Source organism: Lissotriton vulgaris, chromosome 5 (assembly GCF_964263255.1).
Source record: "Lissotriton vulgaris chromosome 5, aLisVul1.2, whole genome shotgun sequence".
Classification (NCBI taxonomy): domain Eukaryota; kingdom Metazoa; phylum Chordata; class Amphibia; order Caudata; family Salamandridae; genus Lissotriton; species Lissotriton vulgaris.
In genome coordinates, this window is record NC_141693.1 from 1,792,879,440 (window position 1) to 1,792,899,793 (window position 20,354).

At 48.4% G+C, this 20,354-nt stretch overlaps 1 protein-coding gene across 1 annotated transcript; it reads right to left on the reverse strand.

The window, feature by feature from the left end:
• Positions 1 to 16,792: 16,792 nt before the first annotated feature.
• On the reverse strand, positions 16,793 to 19,582 carry LOC147717188 (heat shock protein 30C-like). The gene has a single exon (XM_086924137.1). The coding sequence runs from the start codon at positions 19,535 to 19,537 to the stop codon at positions 18,800 to 18,802; it is 738 nt and encodes a 245-aa protein (XP_086780263.1). The 5' UTR covers positions 19,538 to 19,582; the 3' UTR covers positions 16,793 to 18,799.
• Positions 19,583 to 20,354: the final 772 nt, after the last annotated feature.

Here is a 20,354-nt window from a genome sequence, read left to right on the forward strand (position 1 = left end):
CACAGCTCACAGCCCACACAGCTCACAGCCCACATACCCTCCCAATCTGTCCAAAACTGCATCAAAAAGACGCAAAACTCACCCTGAAACGCTCATGTCAGACCCATACTTCTGTTCTAGCAAGAGTACATTAAACATTTGCCTAATTTTGATATCAAAAAGACATGCACAATGGAAGACTATCATATATTCCATGCTTCAAATCACCTACACCAGGAAAACACCTCATGGTCTCAGATTATCGGCCACTCTTTCGCCCTGCTGCAGGGCGGACGTTACAATTTCTCTATACAATAGTAACATTCTAATGCAATCCTCAAACAACAAACTAGCAATAGAGGCTGAGACCTTCCCTATCCTCAAGAAGGTGGTGAACAATAAAAACGTACATCCCCCTACCCCACCTTGTTGCCTGACTAATTTATTTTATTTTGAAAGATTTGTAGTGCGCACAGATACCCTAAGAGTTTTCCCGGCACAGAATAGAAGCAGATAGGTTGTCCCCAGGCCAGCCACTAGAATAATCAGGTCTTCAAGTTCTTGCGAAAAGCAAGTAAGGAATTGCAGTTCCTAAGAAAGGCAGTCCAAGAGTTCCACAGTTCAGGAACTCATAGGCAAAGGAGCAGCAGTTCATACAAATCAAACAAATACTGGGTATGGAAAATAGCGCAATGCTCAAAGATCTCTAGGGAGGCTAGTAGAGGAATAGGAGTAACCAACCAGAACCTGCATTATGGAGGCGCCAAGCCATGTTTGGCATTAAACATATAGCACAATGCCTTGAACTCTTACTTAAACCTATCCACTCTAGAGTCCTCATCTCGGGCTGGGCTTGAGAATCAATCTGTGACTTGCTGACCCAATGCCCATGCTTCCCCTGCCCCTATTAGGGCAAACAGATTCTCTCATCCCTGGACTCTTTTTCCCGTCCTCCGATCTCTCCAGCGATGTTCGCTCTGGTACTCCCAAAGAACCCTCCTGTGCCCAGAAGTTCTCCTTGTTCGAATCTATACCCACTACCTTGATTAACCACTTGCGACCCAGGTCCCCCACTCAGCTCATAATGCCCAGCCCTTTGCACGCACAGTCTGTAGGCACATGGGGCTTTTTAAATAAAGTAGCAAAATATCACAAATAATGAAGTTTGCCATGGTGGTTCCTCTGCATAAATATAAGGTTTTCATATGATCAAAAATAAATTGATTTCATACAAAATAAGCACATTTGGCTGCAGAGGTTCCAAGGTCCAGACCAACAGGTCCGGGGTGAGAAGGCTCGGAAGGTGCAGGGCGACTGAGGTGCGGACACTGGGCTCGGGGCTTTCCAGACCGTGCTCCACCAGTGCTCGTAGTAAGTCCTGTGGTCGCAGGCTGTGTTTAAGGCACACTTGCAGCGCGTGCACCGACTCCCGCTGCAGCGCCTCGTTTTCCTCTGGCAGAGGCCGCAGAAGCCCGGGCAGAACAGCAAGACGCAGGGGTTCGAGGTCGGACTCGCCCCCCTCACACAGGGCACCCAGCAGCTGCACACACAGCAGCCTGTGCTCCGTCCCGCAGTCTCGGAGAACCCGCGGCAGTGTCGAAAACAGGCCCGCGTGCTGCGAAAAGTCCAACCGGCCCCCGCGCTGGGCTGTGCGGGAGAGCAGAGCTCGCAAAGGCGACCCGCACTCCCAGGGGCTGCACAGGCGGCGCAGGATCACCTCATCATCCTCCATGAGCTGCGGTGTGCGGGAGCAGCTGGAGGACGCGGGCTGTAGGCTGTTTCTCTCAGGGACCAGGGAAGCGTGGAGGCTACGTGGTTCAGGCAGAGGTGGGTGGAACGGCGCATGGACAGCGGGAGGAGGGGTGGCGGGAAAGGAACGGACAGTGGGAGGGGGGTGGGAAAGACACGGACAGCGGGAGGGGGGGGGAAGGAACGCACTCACCTGGACTTCTTCCGGTGGCCGAGGTCGGCATTAAATGAGGAAAACAAACAAACAAAAAAAAAAAACGAAACTCCGCCCACCGCCCAATGACGATGCAAAAAGGGTGGAGAGGGAAAAAAAATGCAGGAACGCCCACGAATCTGGTCCGTTAATGACGGACAGATCTCTGTTCCAATGGCTAGCCTCCATTTATGGAGCTAGCCAATGGAACAGAGGGCGGATTCAAGTCCCCCATACTGAAAACTAAAGATTTCTCCTGGGGGCGGAGCTAAAGCTCCGTGCCCCAGGCGAAACCTAAAAATGGCAAAGTAATGATGTAATAGTATCATAAAATGTGCTGCATTATGCCTCATTATTTTGCTTTTTATTTTTGCATAATTTAGTCAACACTGCCACATAATTTGGTCCTCCCTTGTCTCAAAATGTCTGGACCAAATGAAGTCATATAGATATGTACCGGTGAATAGACCTTCTTTCACCCTAAGCTTCAACCCGTATAAGGCTTTTCAATATTTTAAGATCCTACTGATTGATTTAAAAATTTGGGAATTATGACAGTCATTTTGAGGGAGTAGACAGACATCCTCACAGTCATGGGCAGTTGAAAATGTAAAACTGTTAAGTAATCACAGGTCATAAATGAGTTGCTCACCCAGTCATGTTTCCGTTTCGCCCTGCAATAGAGCATCCACTCTCTTTACTTGAGATATTGTATACAACAATACATCCCTCCTATTGCTTACCATTCGTCGGCGTCATTGTAATTTTTATTTGCTGTCTTCTAATTGGCCAGTGCATGCTGGCTTCGCTGCCCATTCGCTGATCGGGCTGTGATTGAGGTATTATTTTTATTTGTACTTCTTCCCCTGTGGTCCTTGTTGAACCTCTTCCACTTGTAGCTATGTTTTAGTATGCCAGTTGCACTTCAAAGAAAGTCTTTTCTCTTTTGAAATGGATGTTTACTGTGACAACAAATGTCTGCTTCCAAATGCATTTTCACTAAGACATGAATGCAATTGCTTCCTTTATCTGATAAGATTTTTCCCCAAATATATATTTTTTCCTCTGTCGGCATGGGGTGCTTAACTGATTTACTCAGAATCAGAGGGGTGTTGTGCCGGGACTCGAGCCTGGTTCCCCATCTTAAATTGGACTGGCTGTATCCTTTAAGCCATATCTTGTCCCTGTGACATCTTTTTTTCAATTAAGCGCACAATACTTACCATGGAAACTTGCATTTAACATCTAAACATGGAGGATTTTAACAGTTATCATTAAACAATGATAGATAGCCTTTCTTTTGATTCATATTTTGATTCGTACCAATATATAGCTGCGCACTTTCATCCATCCTTCCAACTCAGTCAACTCACAAATTCAAAGCCTTCCAAAAAAAAGACTAAACAATAAAATTACAACAGGTGCAGCATATTAAAAATGTAAGGTGTGGGGAGGAGCCAAGATGGCGGACGGACAGGACGTCTGAGCTCCCGGCTCCGCAGCCCGTCTGCTGTTTACACGACATCCTGATCTCTATTCCTGCCTACGGCGCGAGCAAATGTAACCACGAATGCGCTGACATTTACCGCATTCCTCCGATGTCCCCGCCGGCCTTTTTGGTCGAGGATTCGTAGAGTTTGCCGACTTTGGACTATGCCCACGAACTCTCGCCCGACCACCGCCACCGGACACCGCTGATCACGTACGGTGGTACGACCTGGGGCAGGACCGGCGTCTGGGGAAATGTTACCGGCTGTGGAGTGGGCGGCTTGGCGGAGCCCCCTTAGCGACGGAGAGGATACTTGTGTGGTTGGGTCCGAGCTGGCGACACTTCCTTTGTTACGCTGCCAGCGGTCAGAGCGGCGTCCATTTTAGAGCGCCTACCACCCGCATTGCCATACAGCCGAGGGCTCCCACATCGTGCGAGCCCCGAATTGCGAGCAGTATCTCTTCCTGGCTTTAAATGCTGTTTTTCCGCGCAATGGAGTCGCCATCCCCCCTCCGATGTGAGCTGACTGCAAAGATGGTGACGGCGCCGGTCTACCTCGCCGAAAAGACGGAAGCTTCCATACCCCTGACGCAAGCTGCCCTGCCTACTGTCGAGCCGGAGGGTGCCCCGGTGGCACCCTTGCACACTGCTGCCAGGCTGAGGCGGGGAACAGACCTGACCTATGGTGACATCCTTCTAGCCCTGGAAGACTTGAGGGCGACACGGTGGCATAACACTCGAGAACTGGAGCGGAAGATTGATGACGCTGTGCCACCCAGGGGACTGCTGCGGTTGCCTGACCCCCCAATGCCTCTCATTCCCTTCGAGGCGGATACAATGTGGCGACAGGGGGATACTGTGGAACGTCCTGTCCCTGGCTACAGTGTCGAGTGTTCTTTTAATGATAAAGCTGCAGTTACAAAGTTCCCTTCCACTCTAAAAGCTGATACTCTGCCTCTGCAAGTGTTGCCACGGCTTCTTCAACATCGCCGGAGTGTGTGCCGTTCTGTGGGGAAAAATGTGTTCGTCACTTTAGATGTGGTGATGGTCGGTGATTGGGAACTCTCGCTTCCTCTTCCTCTGCTTCTTCTATGCCGGGAGCGGCCATCTTGTTCCTTTGTTCTGCCTGAAGTGCACTCCCAGCGGTGGCCACGCTTGGAGGGGTTTCAGCGTTCAGGCCAGGGCTGATGTTGCCTCCCTTGATGATCCTGCCTGATCGCATGGCCATGACCCGGACTGGAATTCTTCTCGATGTTTTGGTTTGCTGCATACGTGTTATTCACTATTGTAGATTGCAGGGGTGGATATGTGAGGTCACCTAAGATCGGGCCAGGGCCGGCGATTCCTTTAGTGTGCTGTACGTATTGGCGGGCGGGGACTAGGATGGGACTGCTTTTTATCTGATTTATTTGTACATTTGGAAATGACTCTCCCCACCTGCGGCTTTGCTTGCTACTTCAGTTGTGCTGCTGATACTTAGGGTGGGGGATGCCTACGGGGCTGGTGGTGACCGGGAGTATGTTAAACTTGCCTCCTCCTGCCTTTTCTGAGAGTTGGAGATTGGGATGTTCTTTCCCACTCTCCATACTCTCTTTCCCACTTGGGGTTCTTTTGGGGCGACAGGCATGCCTATTGGGGGGGGGTGGGCCGTGGCCTTCCGCTGGTATGCAGGGTGGGGGGATGGGATGTGTTCTATGTCTTTTCTTTGTCTCTATGGCCCTCTTTCTCTTTCTTCCTCTCCTCTTCTTCGGTTTCTTTCTCTTCTATGTTTCTTTGTTTCTTTGGGGTCGGGGTTCAGTGTTAGTAGGGAGTTTATTGTGTTGTATCATTCTGTGGCATAGCGTTTGGTCTTAGTTCCTTGATGGTGGCTACCTGTTTCCTTACAAATGCCTTTCTCTATAACGCCTCCTTCTGGGTGCTCCTTGAACGATGATGCCTATCCTGCTCAGCGATTAGCTTCGACTCTTTTCGTAGTTTTCTACATTGTACTCGACAAAATCATAAAATTAAACCTTTTCCTATCCTGACATTATGGTTCTATGCTCCACACGATACTTTTCGCTCAGAGATTGCTTTGACGGCGTTCTGCCCTATTGGTTTTTTCTTTTATCCCTTTCTAATATGTCATAGCGGCCGGCCCCATGGGGTTGTAGGCAGACGCTGTGTATTGTGCATCTAACAAAATAAAGGTTTTAAAAAAAAAAAAAAAAAAAAAAGTAAGGTGTGGGGACGTGGCTTAGCGGCTGAACATGGCGGTCGCATAGCTGTAGGGCTCCGTGAGTGAGGCAGCTACCCCACTACAATCCGACCATTAATCCAAACTTGATCAACCTCTGATCGGAGGAACCCGGCTCCAGGACTGAGCGGGAATCACCCGGAGGCGAAACGGCCGAAATCGGATGCCGGGAGGCGGACCTACGACATCCGTCGCCAGGGGGCCTGCATCGATCCTGCAACACCGGGCTCCGGTAGGACTAGAGGCCGGGCGGAAGTGAGTGCGACACGGCAGAGGGCGACCGGAAGGGCGCGCTACCCGGCCCCCCCCCACTCCCCCCCTCCAGTGACACTCCGAAACCTTTGACCGGAACGCTCCCCTGGCACCCCCGAGTGACTGTGTTCCAAATCGCCCGCAGGAGAGAGGGGTCAGCGAACGGCGGAGACGAGGACTCAGCATTGGTGCACTAAGCTAAGTCTCCCTGCAGTGAACAATAACTACGGTGAGGGGAGGGCGGAGTGCCCGTTCGGCAAGGGCCCCTACGTGACGTCTCGCTGTCCGACCCCCCTCCCCCCGGAATACAAGGGACTGCACGCACGCAACTCGCGTCACTCACCGCTACATACAGAATTTTGCGCCAATTTGGAAGCGCAACGCATCTTGATAGGAGGCGGACTTCGCCCTCACACACGGCTGGGGGGAGAGTGAGGAGCTGGGGTGGGGCAGAAGAGGGTGCGAGGGCCAGAGAACAACGGAGGCACGGGCGGGGAGCCCCAAAAACGACATAGAGACCCATAAACTGCCAGTGGCCAGGGAGAGACGCTGATTCCACCCCACTCAGACACAGCAGGCACTGGAGGTGTGGTCTGGCAAAGCATCACCAGACAACACGAACGCAGCGGTAGGCAGAGACCGAGGGCAAGGTGGAACAAAGAGTGTCAGGCAGGATACACGTTGCATTGGGACTGACTCGGGTCTGACTGCACATTCAGCAAGCAGTGGCAGTGGGTGAGCAACGCCACTGAAGCCCACCTTTAACCTGTTGGACACAGACACCCCTCCCTTGGGATCACTTGCCACGGAAAAAGTAGACAACAAGGGTACCGGGAAGAAACATGACCGGCAGGGGCCCGAAAAACGCCTCGTCGCAGTCTAAACTGGAGAAATTTGCATATGACAGACAGGCGCACTCCCAGGCAGAACCGCGCACATCAACAGGGGAGACGCCAGAGACCGATGGGACAAAAAAAGCAACACTTGATGACGTGATGAAGGCGCTGGCACAAGTGCAGGCAACAGTGGGGTCCACGGCTACTGAGGTCTCGCTCCTTTGGGCGGACTTCCAAAAAATGGGAGAAAGAGTGCAACAGGTCGAGGTGGTCACTAAATCTCTGATTGTAGACGTATCAGACCTACAATTGGCAATGGAATGAGTGGCGGCAGAGAATAAGACACTGAAGGAGAAGCTGGACGACCAGGAGGGGCGCTCCAGGCGCAACAACCTACGAATTCTTGGGGTCCCGGAATCGGAAGGAACTAGAGCCATGGATCTGTATGTGGAAGACCTGATCAAGACACAGCTCAAACCCAAGGGTTTATCGCAATTTTTCTTGCAAGGGCGCACAGAGTTCCAGGGGGAAAGCCCAAGCCTGGAGCACCCCTAGACCCATACTAGACCCATACTAGCGAGACTCTTTACCTTTCGGGACCGGGATGCGATCCTGCAGGCTGCGAGGATGGCTGCAGGTTCAAAACTCTACAGTAGCCTTTTTCCCGGACTATACTGCGGAGGTGGCGCGCCGGAGGAGGACCTTCCTTGATGTCAAGAGGGAACTGAGAGCTAAGGAACTGCTGTACTCTATGCTGTTCCCGGCCCGGCTGCGAGTAGTCGCGGACAGTAAGGTTTGGTTTTTCGACACGCCAGAGTCGGCGTGCGAATGGTTGGATGGCTGGCGACAAGTAGGACTACCCCGCCGCTTGCATAGAACGCACCAGAGCCAACGCGGAGACAGCCAACCGAGATCTCAAGCATCAGGTGGAGTTGAATCGACACACTCCCAGGCGCAGGACAACACCAACGCACTGGAAGACGTGGAGGAATAGTCGCCCGGCACCAAACAGAATGAACACTGACATGGCTTCGTGGGTGAGACCCGGCTTGGACACTGTCCCGGGGGAGACCGGAGAGGGCAGGGGTCCTGTTCACTCCGGAGGACACTTCACCCCAGCAAGCAAGTACTGTTTATGGGTTGGGTAAAGCACTCTGCTGAGTTGGGGTGGCGGGCAGTTCTGAGCCCGTCTGGCAGGGAGGGGGGAGGAGTGGGGGGTGTTTAGCTGTTCATTGCAAACCACAAACTGTGACAGGCTACATATTTCTCCAGGTTCAGTTTGGGAAGGGAGAAGAGAAGTTAGTTGAGTTTTTCAGAGTTCTACAGGATTGGTCGGATTGTGCTGGCTGGTACCCGCGCTGCTTCCTTGGTAGGGAGGGGTGGGACACTGTGACCGCAGGACACACTGGACACATGATCATCTACACGACGGACTATGGCAGATTGCCCACGACGTAGACGGGAAGAGGGTGCACCTAGATCCCAGGGAGCACCCCTCCGCATACTAACATGGAACGTACGGGGCCTGGGAGACAAGGTCAAACGTGGGCTGGTACTCACTGCACTGAAAAGACAGGGGCCGGCTCAAGCACTCCTTCAAGAAACACATTTACAGGGTGGGACCGCCAAGGCGCTTGATAGAAGAGGCTATAAAATGATTGCACATTCAGAGTTCACATCAGGATCTCGAGGGACTGGGATTTTACTTAAGAAATCCTCACAGTTTATACCACTGAGTACGAAGATTGATGGGCAGGTTGCTTTGCGGCCCTACAGGGACAGTGGGAAGGAAGGCTTATTAATGTGGTCTCGGTATACATCCCACCGGCGCTTCATTCGGTCATGCTTCCAGCTCTGGGTGAGTTCCTACTGGCCCTTCCAGAGGGAGACATCATACTTGGGGGGGATTTTAATGCCAATGTAGACGGTACACTTGACAGGTTCCCGGCCACAAGCTCAACCGGGGGTCCCTCACGCTTCCAACGTTTCTTGACCGCTATGGGTCTAGTGGATATATGGCGGCATGCACACCCTAACATGAATCAATACACTTTCCACTCTGCTGTCCACAACAGTCTCTCGAGGATAGATTACTTCTTGGCACTGGGAGAATGCATACAACACGTAGACACCATAGACATTCAACCCAGAGGCATATCAGACCACTCCCCGATTCTTTTAACACTCTCCACCCAGGAGAAAACACGCAAACGACTTTACCCCATACAGGCAGCATACCTAAAGGCGCCCAAAGTCAGGAAAGCACTCAAGACGGCGACAAAGCACTACTTCGAAGAGAATCTAGAGTCAGTGCGCTCTGCAGCGACCCTATGGGAAGCATACAAGACAGTGTTAAGGGGGCAAGCAATAACCACACTTACAGGCTATAGACGGGAAAAAGCGCTCGAATTGGCAGAAATAGAGCTGGCACTGCGAGAAGCGACAATAAGACACAAAACACACCCCACGCCGGACACGGCCCACACACTGCACCTCCAACAACACTCGTATACGGAATATTTGCGGCACCAAGTCAGAGGGCAGATAACGGAAACAAAGAACAGAATTTATGATATAGGAGATAAAGCGGGCAGGATGCTGGCCTGGTTAGACAAGAAGGGAGGGAGCTCTAGGGGTATCCAACAAGTGAAAGACAGGAGAGGTACACTGCACACGAGCCCGGAGCGAATCGTAGAAATACTTGCTGACCACTTTGAGGGTGTTTACACGTCTGACAGGGAGGTGACAGTAGAAATGGCCAGGGCGGCACTGGAATCTATCCACACACCGAGGCTGCAGCCGGAGGCATCAGCGGAACTAGAGGCAGATCTAACCATGGACTAAATCCACATAGCGATACGAGCAATAAAACCCGGTAAGGCGATCGGCCCAAATGGCATCCTGATAGAGTGGTACCAGGCCACGTCGGAAAGGCTCAGTAAACACCTACTGGCCATGTACACGGATTGCCTATCAAAAGGCGAGCTCCCACCAGACCAAAGAGTAGCGACCATCATCGCGATACCTAAACCAGGGAAACCACCGGAAGATTGCAATTCCTATCGCCCCATATCCCTGCTCAATGCAGAAGTTAAAATACTAGCCAAACTCCTGGCTACCCGACTATTGACACACCTACCAGACCTCATACATCCCGATCAGTCCGGGTTCATGCCGCACAGAAACACGGCACTGAATTTGCGAAGAGTGCACGGAATGTTGGCAAGAGCGGACTCGATTCTCGAACCAGCGGTTATATTGGCCCTCGATGCGAAAATGGCATTCGATCTGGTCGAATGGAATTACCTGTTCGAGGTCCTGGCACACTTAGGGTTTGGACCCAAATTCATAGCATGGGTCAGATTGTTGTATGCGAGACCGGTGGCACAGGTGGTAGCGAACGGCCATATCTCGCGCACATTTCCATTGGGGAGAGGCACTCGACAGGGTTGCCCCCTGTCACCACTGCTTTTCGCGATCGCCCTAGAACCATTAGCACACCTGATACGGTCCACCCCACTGATTAGAGGGATTTCCTGGGCTGGGGGAGGGGAGGACCGCGTCTCCCTATACGCAGACGACATGCTAGTTTACCTCACTGACCCGGACCATAGCATTCCAGCGCTTCTGACTCTGTGTGATGAACACGGAAAAGTCTCGGGATATACGCTGAACTGGAATAAGTCGGAACTATATGTTCTGAAGGGACCGGGCCCGACACCGAGTGCTCATTGCCCCTTGACCGAAGCCGGTTCATCCTTTAAATACCTGGGCATACATGTCACCAAGGACCCGGTAGAATTTGCGCAGAAAAACCTGAGGCCACCTATAGAACGGCTTAAACAGGACGTTGGGTTCTGGGCCGGACTGCCCCTCACGATGCTGGGTAAGGCAGCATTGTACAAAATGATGTCACTGCCCCGTTTCTTATACATCCTGGAGAATACCCCGTACCCGGTGGAACCAGGTTACTTTAGGAAAGTGTCAGCGTTGGTGGCAAGTCTCCTGTGGAGTAACCACCCGGCCCGCATTGCGCAGGCCAAACTGCACAAAGGGTGGTACGACGGAGGGATCGCACTGCCAGACCTGAAATTGTATTACTGGGCAGCGCAGCTGAAAATCATAAATCAGTGCATCCACGCCCCCCAAAATGACCCAGCATTCAGGGCAGACAGGACACAGTTAGGAGCAAGTACCCTACTGGCCCCCTTGTACGACCAACGGTTAGTACGCAAACTGAAGGGACCCACAAAACTCACAGCGGCGATATGGCACAGGGCGCAGGCGACACTGGGATGGAAAGGGAGAATAACTAAACGTACTTCCCTGTGGGACTCCCGGGTGCTGGGGAACTTGCGGAATAGCAAGGGCTTCTCCCATTGCGATGTGATAGGCCTGTCCACGGTGGGAGATTTATGGGAACAGGGCACGGTGACTCCATTTGCACGACTGAGAGAACAATACGAGCTAGGGCCACGAGAAGAATTCCGATATGCTCAGATTCGGCACGCGCTGCTTACAGCCATCCCCCCAGAGACGGAAGTGCCAGAGGCCTACCCGCTTGAAGACCGCCTCCTTACGGACTATATGCCAGAGCGAGCAACCTCGCTCACATACCGTAAGTTAAGCAACAGTTTGCCGGATCCCATGATCAAACTCAAGGAAAAGTGGGAGGGGGACGTGGCAGCTATGGACGAAACAGAGTGGAATGAAGCAGTGGCTTCACCCAAAGAAGTAGGTATCTCAGCTAAATTCCGGCTCATACAGCTCAAAATACTACATAGAGTGTATTATACTAGAACGACACTACACCTCATACACCACGCGCAACACCCCTTCTGTCTCCGAGGGTGTGGGGAGGAAGGGACTTTCTTCCACACAATATGGGACTGCCCACGCATTCAAGAATACTGGAGACGTATATTACGCACTGTATCACAGACTGTGGGGACCTCCCTGATCCCTGAACCACAAAAATGCTTGCTTAATGTTTGGGAACCCAATGATTGGTCAAGACATGGACTACAATGGGTCACCTTGGGCATGGTCATAGCTAAAAGGGACATAGCACAGAAATGGGGGGCGATAGAGGTGCCGACGAGAACACAATGGTGTGAGAATATGGACAGGGTAATGGTCACAGAAAGGGAGGTGTATGCTAGCAGGGCCTGCCCGAGAAAACGGAATAAGATCTGGACCCCGTGGAATACATACCGGGGTGACATTTGCGAACCCTTACCAGAGGACGAACCAATATCATCTGATGAGGAAGGGGAGGACGATTAGCGTTCATAAGAAGAGGTTGAGTGGGGGTAGGGATAAGGAATGGGGGAGACCGTGGGAGTCGGGAGGGAAGAAACGGAGGGGCAAACAGGGCAAGTACCCCGTAGGAATTTCCATGTACACCTATCCTTAGCACTAATTAATATGTGTGACCTTGCAGACCTAAATGTAGAATAATTTGTCAGGAACTTTGCACGGCACAGTATATGCGGACTCACTTCAGCACGTGACGACCTACCTGTGATTTCTTTGTTGATTTTGTACGTTGTTTATTGTTGAAAAAACAAAAAAACAAACCTATTCAAATTAGAACATTACTTGTGAATGATGCGCCTTTACTTAAGTGTGAAGAAACTAGACCACGAAAACAGCAACAGATATACAGACTTTTCCAATACTGAGGCTATTTCAGCATTGGTGTAGCGGCCGGCCCGTGGGGTTGTAGGCCAGATGCTGTGTAAGACTAAAAGGAGCAATAAAGGTTTTGGAAAAAAAAAATGTAAGGTGTTTATAAATGTTGCCTTCAAATATCAGAATAAACTCCCCTGCTCAAAAATCTTTAAAAAAAATAAAATAAAGCAACAAAAAACAAGCGTCGGCAAAGCTAATAGCTCTCATCTTTGCCACTATTGTCTGCCATTGTCTTTTATTCATGCTGTACAGCATGGGCATTGCTGACTTTGGCAAACGTTTGTAGGCATGAAGTATAGTCGCGTGGCTAAAAAGTATTTAAATAAAAAAGATCTATAAAGTATCCTGTGCTAATGCACTTTAAAAAAAGTGCATTAGCCCTGGCTGTGTCATATTGCTTTTTTTAAATTAGTTAATTCATTCTAGCCATGCTGCAAAGCATCGGTATTGCTCTAAAGTCATTATTTGTCACTGGCAAGACCAATTGGCTTTGCCAATGCCTGTTCCCTCCCCCACCCCTTTGCATTGCAGGACCTATAGTTGCCCCTTTTCAAAGGTGAAAAACAACAATGCAAATGCCAAATTGGGAAAAAAAAGACATGCTTAGATGAGCTTACACCTGGGATGGGACAAGTTGGGAAAGTTGGGGAGCTTTGCATTCCCTCAATGTGATTAAATATGTTTTCACGAATGGTGATTGTAAACTAAACTGCTCCTAGATGCTTCTTAGGCAGATTAGGGAACATGCAGACACGCACAAAGTCTCTTTCCGAAGCTCACACAATGTAATCAAATGTGGAAGATAGGATTTGTCTTGTTCGAAGGTTGCTTGTTAAACATTTTTTAATGCTAACCCACCACCAACCACTCTCTTGCACAAGTTGGCAACCATTTGGAAATGGCTTCAGTGGGTGAATATTATTTTTTCTAGGGGCTTTGAAGTTAATATTCTGGACTATGTATTTTAAATTGAACTGTTTCTTTTTTCCTTGTATTATTTATTGTTGTTCTTTGTTTAATAAAAGCTGTCTTGTTAGATGGAAAATAAAGAACTGCGTTAAAGCACAGAAATGTGACAGTAGGATGGATTTTTTCGGCTTGGTAGTAATTTACTAATCAAAACGTATCTTTGGTGTATCTTCCATTTCTTATAGTTTAATTATTAAAAAACAGCTGATGGTGGAACGAAAAGCTGGAGACTAGGTCAACTATCATTGTTTGATTCCATCAGACACATTAAAAATGTCCTGTTCAAATAGTGAGAAAACAGGGTGGAATATGTCCTAATGCTCCTTAAAGGCTTGCTTTACCAGTCAACTGGAAACACTACTGCCTAATCTGGTGTGCTGGTAACCAGTGTGGGTCCTTGCACAGCGTGCTGCGCTGGCTTATGTTGAGTTGTTGTGTTTGTTATGCCATACAGCCAAGATAAAACGAGAATTGGAAAAGACAGCAGGTCTTGCCTTTGGGAACCTATTGGTTTTGCCAATGTCTTACAGCGCAAACACAAGGAAATGATTGACGGAGCGCTGAAACTTTTCAGATACTCACCCCCAGTCACAGATCTGCGTTGAACCCATCATCGTTCTTTAGCTCACTTCGCCACCCCAGTTCAGACACAGCATATGCAAATCAGTCTTGACCCTGTGACTCATGGGAACAGTCCAGCTCGAACTGCCAAGCCATGTCTCGCCTGGACCGGAAACAAGCATCCTGGGACCGGTTTCGGGCTAACAGTCATCATCAGCCAGGCTAGCTTGAATCCAGTGGCAAAGTGAGGAAGGGACCCACGTCTGGGCATTTTGGGCTGGACTGTTTCCATTGGGTGCAGGGTCAAGACGGATTTGCATATGGCTGGGTCCAAACTGGAATGGCATGGTGAGAAAAAAAATGATGGATTTATGCCCAAATCTTTGCACTGGGGTGAATGTATGACATTGTTCTGCATTCTGTCCATCAATTGTTCTTTTTTGCATTTGTCACCCCGAGTGGGACGGGTATGCCCAGACGTGGGTCCCGTGCTCTCCATGCCACTGGAGTCAAGTTATCTTAGCTGATGAGGACTGAAAGCCCGAACCGGTCCTAGGATACTTATTTCCAGTCTAGGGAGGACCTGGCCTGGCAGTTCGGGCTGGACTGTTCTCACTGGGCGCAGGGTCAAGACTGATTTGCATATGGCTGGGTCTAAACTGGAATGGCCTGGTGAGCAAAAAAATGATGGATTTAGGCCCAGATCTTTGCACTGGGGTCCATGTACGACATCGTTCTGCATTCTGTCCATCAATTGTTCTTTTTGCAAATGTCTCACAGCATCAGCAAAATAGAAGACCAAAAAAGCCAATGATGTGGCTGCTGCTGGCTGTTGCATCAATCTGCTGGTGCAAGCATGTATGATGATGTGTGCACGCATCACAATGAAGCAGTAGTCATTAGCTTTGATTTTTTTTATTTTCTGAACCAAGATTGCGGACGCCACATGGATCAGTAAATAAAAACATTTTAAAATATTTTGGCACAAAACCACAAAATAAAAAATAAGAACTGCCGGTCAGGAGGAGGAAAGCAGAGCACAAGGGAGACAGCAGCATGGAGAGAAGCACCTGATGGATAGAGCAACACAGGTTGCAAGTGGAGGAGGACATGTAAGAGAGCAACACGTTTGAGAGCAACACAGAGCGCGGGGGCAGGTACTGGGGGGAACACCTGAGGAAGAAAGCTAGATAACAAATTTACTTCTATGGAGTGCTAAACCAGAGAGGAAAATAACATGCTCTCTAAAAGTGATCAGTGGAAGAATACAAGTCAGCCAGTCAAATATGGTATAGAGGCCATGCACCAAGGGAGAGACAGAAACAAGATGACAAGCTGGGAGCAGAAAAGCAATCCAATTAAAAAACAAGCATATGAGAGACAATAAGGCCAATCAATGGTAAGCAATGGGTGGGTTGTTTGTTACCTCTCATGGTAAGCCCCCAAAAGATCTTTCACAACCAGACCGCTTGCGCCTAAAAACACTGTGTCCTGGCTGACCTTCAAGTTCATTCCCCCAAAACCGCCAAACGCTCAAATCTGGAGAGGGATACATCCCCTCCACCATTCGCATGATTCCTACGCCTCTAGTCCCAGCATCCTCCCCGTGGGCAGTACATATTGTGTTTGGTAGGTTAGAGTCCCCTAGCCAATGCCCTGAAGCAGCTTCTATGATGTCATTTGCTGATAAGAGCAAATTTGCCGCTAGCTGTGCCATGAACGTATCCGCTTCTATGGCCCACTCTAGTTTTCCACTGCCCTTGCAACCGCCCCAATGTTAGTTTTCCAGACTGAAATTCGGTGTACGCTGGTCAAATAACTATGAGAGTTAACACTCACCTCTGATATCTGCTGTCATCTACTTCGATCTGCTGTGAATCTGAGTAACATTAAGTTGGTGTAGTGATAGTATTTCCTTTATTTCTGTGTTTCACATGCACGTGCATGCTGGCTGTTAATTTGCATGCAGGCTATGTTTATACTTGTACACAGATCCATGTTCTGTGTGCCTTCTCCATGGTTGCCAACTCAGCCAGTTGGAGTTTGGAACCGATGGAGAGAAGATCCTAATAGGTAACAAAGCAACTTCTTCCTTAAGAAACTTCAACTCGTCTCTCAGCATCATTTTATTTAAAGACCCACCTCTGTAGCTGGGTTATAGTAAACATTCTTATCTGTATGTGCGGTGTGAAACGTTGTACAAAAACACTGTTCTTTATTTGCTTTATGTGAATGAAGCAGAAAAGGGGTGAGTTTTGAAACTTTCCCGAGAAACCCCTCTTTTACAAATGGCTCCAGAAATAGTGAACATTATGGAATACTATTAGAGCGTTAGGCCGGTTCTAGAGTTTTAAGAAGTAACACTAGGCAATGTCTCTTTTTCGCTGTTTCAAGGTTCTTCTGTTTTTTGTGGAGGCTTAGACAGAAGACGATATCCACACGAAGAATTGGAGTGTGTCCCTCTGCTGCTTGATTTCATTTTTTTATATTTCTATTTTATGTTGTTTTTAGCGGCTGTATATTCATTATTGGTTTAATCAATTTTAATTATATATACTTTGGGTTACATATGAATTGTAATTGTGGGCTTTTGTTGATTTGTTTTCATGCCTTGTATTCTTTTATGGCTAAGTGAGCCGAAATAAGAATTTCTTTTGAGTATTACAAAATAAAATACTTTTTTCCAGATCTTTTTGTTAATGTTTATATTTTCAAAGTTAATAATCTGTTTATACAAAATAGAATTATTATATGGAGCCATGAATTGTGAGGAAGTCTCACTGTGTGTGAGTATACCACTGGAGCAAGGAATAATCAGAAAATTAAAGCGCCAAGACATTTACAGCAATTGTATGCTGCAGAATGCATTTATTTATTTTACTAAAGTAAAAGGCCATGGTACCTGTGGTGCGCACACACCTCTGCATCAAGAACATATGAAAAATAAAATGGCACAACATGTATTCACCCTCTTACATCTACATCATTAGTTATGCTCCATTTTAATAAAAATATAACATATAAAATGAGTAATTCTACCTTTTATGCACTCACACTTCGCTGTATTTACACACTTATTGCGTGTTGTTTTAATGATAGATAGCCATACGAGACACTTCAGAGAGAATAGCTAAAGGTACAATAGTTTTAACAAATACATTGCTTACACATCTGATAGTTTAAATAAGCACAAATAAATATGATGAACAGGTTTCACTTATCTAAGACTTGCAGAGAGATCAAAGGCCGTTCTACAAAACATGATTTCAGAGAAAGTGAAGAAAAAAATTAAATGCTGTTTGAAAAGAGAAGGCGGACCATTTAAACTTTTTTTAAGTTAATGGACGGTACACCTGCTGAGTAAGAATAACTAGACAGCTCTGAAATTAAAAGCGATTTGTTTCAGGTTCGATGTAAGATGCATTATCACATAGCCAAGAAGTCGAGTCGCTGCTCTGGTTATTGGTGCATCTACTACTGGCACACAAAGCCCTCTCTGGAGATGCCTCACAACAAGTACAGGATGTAAAATAAGCCACAGCTGCTCAAAAAGAAGTCATTGCTCCAATACCCAAATTCTGCATTGAATGATTTGCTTCTCCATGTTCTCAGCCAGGGATCGTGGGACCCCAGCCATGTGGAACCAGTGCTCTGGAAAGGATTCAGCCTCGTCAAATTCATAACAAATATCAGTACTCCCCACTTCACGCTACACCCCCTGCCTGCCATAATCCACATAATAATCCAAGACCATCTATCTCCCCCAACAAACTGTCTTAAGAAGCCCACTCAAAACCCCCTCTCCAACAACAGAACACATTGGGTTATAGAAAACTACTTAACAAGTACCTATCCCCCAACGAACAAAGCTGCTGGTCTTGATGAACCTTCTCAGGACCCACTGATTACCTGAGAAAGCCACCCAAAACTTACACAATGGCAACAAATCACCCTGCTGGACTTCAGAATTGACTTCAGACCCAGCTATCGACAAGCTTGATCTACACGAAAATTGCTGAGCTAGCCCCTAAACACCCAATCTACAGGTCTTCAGAAAGCTATTCAAGACCCCAACACTCCTTCCCACCTGCTCATAGAAGCCATGCAAGATGCACCTAGCCCCCACAAAACACCCATTAGGAACATCCCTCAAAACCCTGCTGTCTGACAGCCACACCTACCAGTCTTCATTAAATGACTCCTGACCCACGACTACAAAACAACAAAACAACCCAACATACTTGTCTTCAGAAAGCTATGCAAGCGCTCTCCATCCCAACAGCTCCCAGAAACCATGCAAAACCTGCCTAATCCTCCAACAAACATCATTTACTGGCCTGTAGAAAACTACGTCAGTCCTACTGGTACACCCAACAAGCTAACCAAAACACCCACTGATCCCCAAACAACTCAACGTATGTGCTTCAGAAAAATACTTAAGAGCAACTAAACTCTCCCCTTTGGGCTGAAAACATAAAATAGTCCAGGAACGCAAAGTTACAGGGAGGATGCTTGCACCTGTGCAGTTTTAACATTATTGATGTTCTGAAGATCCCAGACCACAATAAGCATCATTCTTAACAAATATTAGCTCACATGGATTGCAAATTCTGGCATTTCCTCAAGGATCTTCAGAGTAGGAATGTACAAAGTGAATATTAAGCGATCATGAATGTGTTTTTATGTTGTGCGTTTGGCTGGCCCATGCCTAGCTTGTTTCCGAGTTACTCTAATTCAGTATATCAGACAGAGATGCTATGAAGATTTTACAGAATCAAGAGGACTGTAAATTACTGAACGTCATCAAATTGTGCATCTTAAATAGGCTTTGCGTAAGTCTTCTAAGCTACTGTAATGACTCCTTGGCCATCTTTACTGCCATCTCCATCACTTTGGTCCTCAGGCCGGGCACTAGGACTTGTCGCTGTACTGAACTGGATTGGCACGACCCTTTCGATCCCAGGTGACACTTCCTTGCTTAGCTGGATTGGGACACTTCTTTCGCTTCTATGTGGCGGTTGCTTGCTGAGTTGGATTGGCACATCCCTTTCGATAGTGGTTGGTGGTTCCTGCATAGGACCTTCAACACACAGCTGGCCATCGCTGGACAGGAAGCAGGCCAATTCCTTAAGGTTCAAGGCCTCCGGCAGGTCGGATTCCCTCCGAATTAGTTCATTCTTGTAGGATATGGAGCCGTCATCACCTTGCCTCTTGGTTTCCTTGCAACCCAACAGCAGAAGCTTCCTACCAACCAGTTTCAAAGTTAGTTCATTAGCGGAGAAGCCAGGAATTGCCATTGTAACAGCAAAGGTCCCACTGGCCTCATTTTTCTGGCTGGAGCCCCATCGACCGGTGTCTGTTGATAGGCACTGGCTGGGTCCCCTTAAGTCCTGCAGCAGAAGCCGATGGAACTCCTCCGCTTGCTCCATAGTTTTGGTCACCTCCTTCATCATCTCAATCCAGTCTTGCTCTGCCCATGCCAAGATGGCCTCCGCGGTGGGCCAGAACGAGCGCGCGGGCTCCAGGCAGGGGATCAGGGAACCGAAAGGAGGCTGGAGCAGCAGGCTGAGGCTGAGCATGATTTCTGGCTTCGTAGACTGTGAAGATCAGCGTCCACAGAGGCAGCAGCGTCGGCTCTGAGCCGGAGTCAAGGGTTTGCTGTTTTTATAGATGAGGCCCAGGATTTCCAGGCCCTTCCTGAATGCGCTACCCCCCTTACACGCCAGCGCCACATTTCACAGGTCGGCTTCTATTTTAGAGGCCCTGGAAACATATGACTCGCGCACGCATAGCTATGTAATTGTCTCATGGCGTGACGTAATATTTTCAGGCACTGTCCTGTCCTGTTAAACTCGAGAGCTCAGAACAAGCACTGACTCCGCTTACAAACTCGCCGATGAGGAGATGAAATGCACTGTCTATTACCGGCCACGATGCGCGGCCTGTGACTGAATGTCCTTCGTAGCACAGAATGATATTTATAATCAGTATCTAGCCAAGGACATCGCCAGGGTGAGCAGCTGCTACTTTCGCCGGAGTGTTGGTACCGCTGGACCAGCCCTTACTAGCCCTGGCGGTCAAGGCTCTCGCAGCTATGTTAATTTATGTGTTTTCTTAAAGGTTTTTTTAAATTTATTTTTTACTTCACGTCTTTCAGTAGCAAACGGGGAGCTCTTGGGGCGCCATGGGTTAGAGGAGGGGTCAACTCAGTCAGTGATGCCTTTGGGAAGGTCAAAGGCGTGTGATGTAACTACCGCCACATCTATCATGTTTATTTTCTGAACGGACATCCATATTACTAGCTAATGGTATTTACACTTTTCCTGTTCACTTGACAGCAGAATCTCAGTCACTCCACACTCGCGGTGACAAGTGTGAAAGTGGGTGAAAACACAA